The sequence below is a fragment of the Nematolebias whitei genome, chromosome 2 (genome assembly GCF_014905685.2).
Source record: "Nematolebias whitei isolate Nwh7 chromosome 2, NemWhi1, whole genome shotgun sequence".
Taxonomy (NCBI): domain Eukaryota; kingdom Metazoa; phylum Chordata; class Actinopteri; order Cyprinodontiformes; family Rivulidae; genus Nematolebias; species Nematolebias whitei.
The window spans coordinates 49,086,800-49,096,423 of record NC_056499.1 but is presented as its reverse complement, the minus strand read 5'-3'; the positions used below and the strand labels follow the sequence as shown (position 1 = coordinate 49,096,423).

The following is a 9,624-nucleotide window of genomic DNA, read 5'->3' as shown; positions in this document are numbered from 1 at the left end:
GTGTGTGTGTGTGTGTGTGTGTGTGTGTGTGTGTGTGTGTGTGTGTGTGTACGTGTGTGGAGGGTGGTGGGGGGGATCTGCCTCAACCAGAGGAGGTCAAGTACTTCTTGTTCACATGTGATGATCCATTGATTACCCTCCATTGATTACGGTGACATTATTTACATGAACGCTCCTACAAGAACCCTGCAGATGTGTGCTCTCAGGACATTATTACCTGCAGTGTTCCCTCAGTGAGGACTGAACTAGGCAAAAGGGCCTTCTCCTACTCCGCTCCTGTTTCCTGGAATATCTTACAAAAACAATTGAAGCTCTCGACCTTGACCTCTCCAAGTGGCTTTAAGAACCTGTTGGACTCCTGGCAGGGACCAATGCAGACATGTTCCTGTTGTTAGTTTTCTACATTCGCCTTAGAATCTGTTTGTTACCTTTTTCTTTTAGCCATCCTATTTGTTATTTAAAAAACAACAACTGTAGTATGACTTTTTATAACTGTTTATTGTTGTAGCTGTTGTCCATTGTTGTCATCATTCTTTGTTGAAATCAGGTCTCTTGTAAATGAGTCCTTGAGGCTCAATGGGATTTACCTGTCTAAATAAAGGTTGAATGAATGATGGGAATGAGCGGGAGATAAACAGACAGATCACGTCCATCTGCAGTAATGAGTGAATTGCTCTGGTTTTCTGTGGTGAAGAAAAAAAAAGAACTGAAAGGCAAAGCTCTCCAGCTCTCACCTTTGGTCACGAGGTGAGTGAAAGAACGAGATCCTGGATGCGCGCGGCTGAAATGAGCCTCCTGTGAAGGGTTGCCGGGCTCATCCTTATAGAGACAGGGTGAGGAGTTTTATCATTCAAGTGGAACTTGGAGTAGAACTCCTGCTCCTTCCCATAGAAGGAAGTCAGCTGAGGTGGTTCAGTCATATTAGGATTTCTCCCGCTGGAAGTTTTTGGGCATGTCTCACTGGAAGGGGACCCAGAACTCACTCGATGGATTATCACCTTGATCTCTCCAGAGGAGCAGGAGAGACAGAGGTCTGGGTCTCCTTCCTGAACTGTTGCCTCTGTGACTCGATGTTGGATAACAGGCAGAACATGGATGGATGCTCAGAGATGGGTCATCTTACCAAGGGTCATGATAGTGATACTGAACGATGAAATGGGGTCAGATACTTAGGACTGTTCTTTTTCTCACCAAAATCATCATTTTTGAGAAAGCATGCTTTGTTTTCTGCAGAAACTACCAGGTTATCTCAAGGTAATGGAACAGTAAACTTGTGAAGACTCAACAATATTAAAACCTGGTGCGCTTCAGCTTTTGTAGCTCCTCCAGGTGATCACTTATCTGTCTGAGCAAAGTGAATGTCAACAGTAACTATTTTAGACTAAATCAGATGCAGAGTGATATTAAACACACGACGGCTCAGTGGTTAGCACTGAAGCAAGAAGGTCCTGGGTTCAATCCTTGGTTGGACCTGGGGTCTTTCTGTGTGGAGTTTGTTCTTCTTGTGCATGCGTGGGTTTTCTCCAAGTAAACTAAACTAAAAACATGCATGTTAGTCTGCCTGCAGGCCTCCACTGCAAAAGAGATCTGTGATCTCAGTGGGATTTTCCTGGTTAAATAAAGGTTAATAATAAATCTGATTAGTTTAAAAACTTTAAAAGCTGTTTTTGTAAACGTATTATTATTTTCCAAATCATCCCGCCAAGTTTTATGTGACTTTAGTGTCCCTGTGTAACAAACTCCTAATAAAGAAATTAAAATTAGTTCTACTTTCTGCAGCTGTAACAATAATATGTGGCTTTCATACCGATGTGCCATAACGTTTTACAGTAATGTATCATTCTGAGCTACTATACCTTACCTAAGTCTTAGTACTTCATATGTCCCTAAACTCTTAAGACTTGTGATTTAACATAATGGATTATTTTAATTTCAACACTTTAGTTGTAGTTCTGAACTAAAATGAGCATCTGAATACCAGTTTCATCATTTTTGACAGAAACAACCCAGAACAGAAATGCTCAGATGAACAGTGAGCTGTTTTTCTCCCTCTGTCCTCCCTCAGCTACCCGCCGGCTGTAATGGATAAGATCAAGGAGATGGGCGAGGGGATCGTGGTCCAGGACGCTCCTGTTCAGAGAGCGGCTAAAGACGTTACATCCAGAGGCAAGAGGAGCGCCACAGCTGGTAATGGAGTGTGTATTGTCATTATCAGCGTGTGTGTAAAGAGACACAACCTGTTCGTTTGTCTTCACACTGATATCTGCAAATCTCCTTTTTTATTTATTTATTTTTTACTCTAAAAGGTATCAAGATAAGTATCAGGATAAGAACATCTAATATTTGTGATTTTGTAAATAATCTTTTGTATTGAACACAATCGACTGTACAGGCCTCATTTTAGTTTTGGAGGTTTTTTATTTTGTGTTTTGAAAGGCATCAATTGTTAAAAAGTTATTATTGCCTAACTGTGGCTTTGTACATTTAAAATAAATAAATATAGTATTATATATACTACAGTAGTCCCTCGTTTATCACAGGGATCTGTACCCTGAAGCCCCATGATAAGTGAAAAACCACCAAGTAGGGATAGTAGTACAAGTAGTAAGTAGTAGTTTGTGTGTATATATATATATATATATATATATATACACACACACACACACACAAACCGGATTCCAAAAAAGTTGTGACACTAAACAAATTGTGAATAAAAACTGAATGCAATGATGTGAAGATGGCAAATGTCAATATTTTATTCGTAATATAACATAGATGACAGATCAAAAGTTTAATCTGAGTAAATGTAACATTTTAAAGGAAAAATATGTTGATTCAAAATTTCACAGTGTTAACAAATCCCCAAAAAGTTGGGACAAGTAGCAATAAGTGGCTGGAAAAAGGAAATTGAGCATATAACTAACAGCTGGAAGACCAATTAACACTTATTACGTCAATTGACAACATGATTGGGTATAAAAAGAGCTTCTCAGAGTGTCAGTGTCTCTCAGAAGCCAAGACGGTAAGAGGATCCCCAATTCCACCATTGTTGCGCAGAAAGATAGTGCAGCAATACCAGAATGGTGTTACCCAGCGTAAAATAGCAAGACTTTTAAGTTATCATCATCAACCGTGCATACCATCATCAAAAGATTCAGAGAATCTGGAACAATCGCTGTGCGTAAGGGTCAAGGCCGTAAAACTCTACTGGATGCTCGTGATCTCCGGGCCCTTAAACGTCACTACACCTCAAACAGGAATGCCACTGTAAAGGAAATAACAGAATGGGCTCAGGAATACTTCCAGAAAGCATTGTCAGTGAACACAATCCACCGTGCCATCCACCGTTGCCAGCTGAAACTCTACAGTGCAAAGAGGAAGCCATTTCTAAGCAAGCTCCACAAGCTCATACGTTTGCACTGGGCCAGGGGTCATTTGAAATGGAGTGTGGCAAAATGGAAGACTCTTCTGTGGTCAGATGAGTCACGATTTGAAGTTCTTTATGGAACACTGGGACCCCATGTCATCCGGACCAGAGAGGACAAGGATAGCCCAAGTTGTTATCAACGCTCCGTTCAGAAGCCTGCATCACTCATGGTATGGGGTTGCATGAGTGCTTGTGGCATGGGCAGCTTGCATGTCTGGAAAGGCACCATTAATGCAGAGAACTATGTTCAGGTTCTAGAACAACATATGCTCCCATCTAGACGTCATCTCTTTCAGGGAAGACCCTGCATTTTTCAACACGATAATGCCAGACCACATTCTGCAACAATCACAACATCATGGCTATGTAGGAGAAGGATCCGGGTACTGAAATGGCCAGCCTGCAGTCCAGATCTTTCACCTATAGAGAACATTTGGCGCATCATAAAGAGGAAGGTGCGACAAAGAAGGCCCAAGACGACTGAACAGTTAGAGGCCTGTATTAGACATGAATGAGAGAGCATTCCTATTTCTAAACTTGAGAAACTGGTCTCCTCTGTCCCCAGACGTCTGTTGAGTGTTGTAAGAAGAAGGGGGGATGCCACACAGTGGTAAAAATGGACTTGTCCCAACTTTTTTGGGATTTGCTGACGCCATGAAATTTGGAAACAACAGATTTTTCCCTTAAAATGATACATTCTCTCAGTTTAAACTTTTGATCTGTGATTTGTGTTCTATGTTTCCTTCTGCTGAGGATCTGTATGGAGATGCAGATTTCATCTTCCAGCAGGACTTGGCCCCTGCCCATGCTGCCAGAAGCACCAAAACCTAGTTTGATGCCCATGCCACAGTGCTTGACTGGCCAGCCAACGCTCTGGACCTAAACCCCATTGAGAATCTATGGAGTATTCTCAAGAGGAAGATGAGGAGCACCAGACCCAACAACAAAGAAGAGCTGACCGCAAGCATCAAGGAAATCTGGGCTTCCATAACTCCCAGTCAATGCCACAGGCTGATTGTCTCAATGCCACGTTGCATCGAGGCAGCAATTAAGACGAAGAGATTCCCAACCAAGGGTTGAAGATTGACATATTGTTTTGAAAGTACCATATTTTGTTTGATTTGTTGTGATCCTAATTTCTTTCTTTTTTCTGCAAAAACTGAGAAGTGTGGGCTGATGTCATCACAGTATTCAAATTTTTTGAATTCCTGTTTTCGTGGGTTTCATGAGCTGGAAGCCCAAATTATGTAAAAATAAACAAATAAATACTTGAAATTGTTAAATTGTGGGCCCTGAATCTATCATCTTTTAAAGATTAACTTTTTGAATGGAATTATAGGAGTTAAACTACTTTTCCATCATATTCTAATTTTTTTGGAAAGGGTCTGTACATCAGGATGGAAACAAGATTCCTGATAAAACGAGACTTTCAGTGAAAGCTGCCAAGTATAAAACAGATGTTTCTGTTCTGCAATATCATTTGAATGTCAAATTAAGGCAATGTATCGCGTCACAGCAAGTATGTTATTACAAAGCTGAAAGAAGAGTATTTCACCCTCTAAACAGCCAACAATAAACCCGGTCATGAACTTTTCTCAGTTCTGAGGTAAAATCTTTTTTACACATGAAAAATGTCTGTTCCTGGCCAGGACCTAAAATAAAAATGATCTCAAGATGTTAAAACAGCCCATGAACAAAAAGCATGACAAACACTGAACAAGAATTCACAAAAAGCTAGTCAGATTTAAAAAAAAATCTAATTTCAACCCATCAATGTGGGAGAAAGTATGTTCTCTGTAGAAACAACAAAGTGTCTTCAGTCAGAGGCTTCTTCAAATCCGTTGTAGGACAGACTGCTACAAGAGATCCTTCCTGCCCACAGCCATCAGCATCTAGAACAACTCTTTAATGAAACCAGGATGATGAGTTACAACAACATTTAATTTCCCTCTGGGATTAATAAAGTATTTTTGAATTGAATTGAAACAACATTGCAGCAGCTTAGGTTTGAAAAGGTTAATCTGAAAAACCCACAAGACTTCTGGAACAATGTCCTTTGGACAGATGAGCTCAGAGTACAATTGTTTACCCATAATGCACAGCTCCATATTGAGAAAACCAGCCACCTCATACCATCTGAGTGGACTACGCAGTCTTCTGTAGACTGAAGTGTTTGTGAGTCCATCTGTCCGACAGCCGAGGCTCGGACCAAACTGGTCCATGATGCAACAGAAAGAAAGTGACAGAGGAAGCCAGGAGACATGATGTCAGCCAACCAGCACATTCTGGCTCATGTTGCTGCTGTCCAGGACGGGAGCTTTGAGTCCTCTAGTCCCTTAGCTACTGCAAAGCCTGGACTATATTCATTTTAACTTTAAATGAACATTTTTAATGGAAAATGGACTTTATGGTTCCTATTATATCCTGTTTATTTATTTATTATTTTTTATATGATGTACTAGACTTGTTTATTCAAAGAGAATGTGGACAAGGAGGCTACAAACTAAAATGACTGATTCTGACTTATTAAATAAATATAACTCATTTGAAATGCATTTGCCCAATTTTAGGACGTCATCAGGACCAGATCATTTATTATGTCTATTACTGTATTTTTCGGACTAAGGTGCACCTTAAATCCTTGAATTTTCTCAAAATTCAACAGATAGCCTTATGTATTAATTCTGGTTGTGCTTACTGTTGATCCTCACAGTTCCAGGAACTCGTCTTAAGCGCAGAGGTGACAGGGCCTTCTCTGTAACAGGACCAAGACTTTGGAACGAGTTACCTCTGCTTGTCAGACTGGCCCCCTCCCTCTCGGTTTTCAAGTCCCGTTTAAAAACTCACTACTATTCAGTAGCTTTCAACACCAGATGATCTGTGTTTTGATCCTGTATGCTCCACACTGGTTTGTCGTCATTATCTGCATCGTTTTTATGTCTATATTCTGATTTACCTCATTTTGTATTTTGCTTTGTGTGTTACCTGTTGTTTTGTCTGTACAGCACTTTGGTTGGCCTTGTAGCTGTTTAAAGTGCTTTATAAATAAAGTGGTATGGTATGGTACTGACCTCAAATCGATTTTATGTGGTACACAGCGCTTAAAAAGCTATCAAAATGAACTTATTTCACTTAATGCGCCTTATAATCAGGTGCACCTTATAGTCCAAAAAATACGGTACAATTAGGGAACGTGCATTTCCTGCTAAAATGCAGTGTAAATGCTGATTGCTGAATGATTTGGCTGAAAGCTGCTTAAAAAGCTAGAGTTTACTTGAAATACAATTCAGTAGCTACAAATTTGAAAGATGAAGCTGCAAGAAGCACAATGAGCCAAAAATAAAAATACAGATGCAGAAAAAGGTTGGAATTAGATTAAAATAGCTAAAACATGCAGAAAAGCGTAATTAACAAAAAAAAAAGTAGATTTGGGGGGGGGGGGGGGGGGGGACGACCAAAAAGCTTGAATTAGCAGAAAGAAGCAAAAACAAGAAAAAACAGCTGAAATCAATGCAAAAGTGGCTGAAAAAACAGAACAAAATGTGGAAATGAGCAGACAGAGTTTGATGAAATAAACACAGAAAAATAGCACTAAGCAGATGACCACTTGTCCTGAGCCTGGTTCTGCTGGAGGTTTCTTCCTTTTAAAAGGGAGTTTTCCTTTCTACTGTTGCCACTGTGCTTGCTCAGGAGGGGAGACTGCGATGACGTGAAGATTCAACCAGTCTGCTCCTTCCTTAGATACAGAACTTTACTAATTGGCTTTTCTATATATGTGAACGTTCCTGTAAAATGCCCTGAGACAACTGTTGTGATATTTATATAAATAAACTAAATTGAAAAGTGTCAAAATGCTCACATTAAAGGTTAAATTAGCAGAGAAAAGCTCTAACTAGCAGCGAAACAGCTGAACAGTGGCTGAAAGACAAAAAAGCTGAAAGAAGCTGAAGGGAGCATGAATTGAAATGAACAAATTTTGTGCTCAATAATCCAGGTATAAAATCCAACAATGTTCAGTCAGGTCATCTGGAGGGTTTCTTTTTGTACTGAGACGTTTCGTCCTTCATCCAAAGGACGTTTTCAATCTGAGGAGACACCAAACAGAACTGATTCTCCACCAACAGCATACTCCACAGTAGGGAAAATATGTTTTTTGGTGGAGAATCCGACTGAAGAAGTCCATTAGATGATGGAGAACACGTCTCAGCACAAAAAAGAACCCGTCCAGATGAACTGACTGAACATTGTTGGAGCATGAATTGAACTGAACAATGAGAAGCAGAAATGATGATTCTCACAGTTCACGAACAGCTGAACCAGCTTAAAAGAGCTAAACAAAAGCTGCAACAGGCTGAATGAACCTGTAAAGAGCTGAACATGAGTTAAACACTCACACACACGTCAGCTGGACATTTAGGATTCTCTTCCTGCTGCAGTAACATCCGGTTACTATGGCAACGAAGCAGGACAGGAGACAAACACCAAAACTTTAACAAACTTGAACTCTGATTTTACAATAACGGTTCAAGATATCAAACAGCTGAATCATTTGGGGATAGCTGAATGTCTTATGAATTGTTTATGGGTGGAATGGACTTTCTAGGTGGAAGTATGCTGAAATAGTGACAGCTCAAACAGCAGTAAGATGTTAAGGATTTCACAGAATCGATGCATTTAAAATGAGAAACAGAATGGCAGAAAAAGCTTCTTAATATTTCAAAACGTTTGAAAGATATCTATGCCAATAGCATAGTATTTAGTGTGAATGCTTATTAAGCATTAAATTTCTCTGACTGAAAACAAACTATATTAAAAACAAGTGGAACGACCGTTGTCTAGCTTCGGGACTGCTGCTGTCAGCATCAGTTACCTGCAGACCTGTCCGTTTGTTCCATGTAAAGATCGCTCCTGGGTATCCACTGAGCGCCAGTAACAGCTCGTGAATCATTTTCAGTCACCTGATAAAAACAGGTAAGAGTTTCTCGCTCTAACAAAATCAAACCGCCATAAGTCCTAAATGTCGCAGGTTGATGACGCATACCGGAAGTACTGCATCAACAACGCGAACACTTCCGCCGTTATTTTGCTATTTTGGTCACTAACAAACGGCGCTGACCGACTCTAATTTGTTTATTTTGGTGTCATAATATCACAAACAGGAATCGGTGGTTTAGCGGTTCAATTTAGCCCCAATGAAAGAGCTGAGAGCGCTTGCGTAAACATAATTAAGCAAAAGTTAGCATGCTAACACATAGCTTACTGACGAATTCTGGGAAATGTAGTTTTCTCCGCTAAATCGACAATTTTGCGTCATTTTCGGTTATGCAGCTAGCTAGCAACACATCGCAACACAAACACCATTATGTCGTAGTTTTAAGAGGACTTCATACTGACTTGACAATCACTGAAGACCTTGTTAGACATTATAAACAAGCTACATGTCGGGTTGGAGTTCCTAACGTGCTTTGGTTTAGCTAATGATACGCGACTTGCTGTTTGCTTCAACTTATATCGTCAGGTAACTGAGTTACTAAAGTGCTAATTTAAAAACATCTACTGGTCAGCCTAACTAACCAGACAGTTGGTTTAAAACATTAGCTTTCAAAGGCCTGAAGCAGTTTATAACCATCTGCGGACTTTCTAATCCTGTCACTTTAGCTACACTGAATTTACTCTATCGGTTAAAGCCAGAGTGTTTGCTAATGTTTATGTTGTTGTTAATCTCTATTTATGTTGTTGTTAATCTCTGTGTGTGTTTTTGTTAATCTCTGCTGGTGTTCGTCCATCAGGGATGGCAGAGCAGAGGAGCGGAGACGACGTGTCGGAGCACCTGGACCAGAACCCGCAGCTGGCCCAGTGGCTCGACTCGTTCAGAGGATACTGTGAGAGCAGCAAGCAGTGGTCTGCTCGGAGGGAGTTCATCCTCAGAAACATGGAGGCTTTCCCCACACTGAAGCCTGGGCTCCCCGGCAGCAGTCCGGACCGGCTGCTGTCCCTGTCCATGGTCTGGGCCAACCACATCTTCCTTGGATGCAGGTAGGACACACACAGCTGCAGACCTTCACTACAGCCATGCAAGAACAGCATGTTTTTTTTGTTTTTTCAGTAATGTCAGAGCAGGGAACATTTTATCTTTTGGTGGAACGAACATGTGTGTGTGTGTGTGTGTGTGTGTGTGTGTGTGTGTGTGTGTGTGT

At 40.6% G+C, this 9,624-nt stretch overlaps 2 protein-coding genes across 2 annotated transcripts in view; one reads left to right on the top strand and one right to left on the bottom strand.

Annotated features, from left to right (window-relative positions):
• The window catches only part of tubgcp4 (tubulin, gamma complex associated protein 4), a 192,347-nt gene extending 183,903 nt beyond the window's left edge, over positions 1 to 8,444 (bottom strand). Inside the window, exon 1 of the mRNA XM_037692259.1 lies at positions 8,298 to 8,444. Coding sequence (XP_037548187.1) covers positions 8,298 to 8,375 — 78 coding nt within the window. The 5' untranslated portion in view covers positions 8,376 to 8,444. The remainder of the gene's footprint in view (positions 1 to 8,297) is intronic.
• Positions 1 to 9,624, top strand: part of tp53bp1 (tumor protein p53 binding protein, 1) — a gene marked incomplete at both ends in the record, with an annotated part of 265,669 nt that overhangs the window by 249,137 nt on the left and 6,908 nt on the right.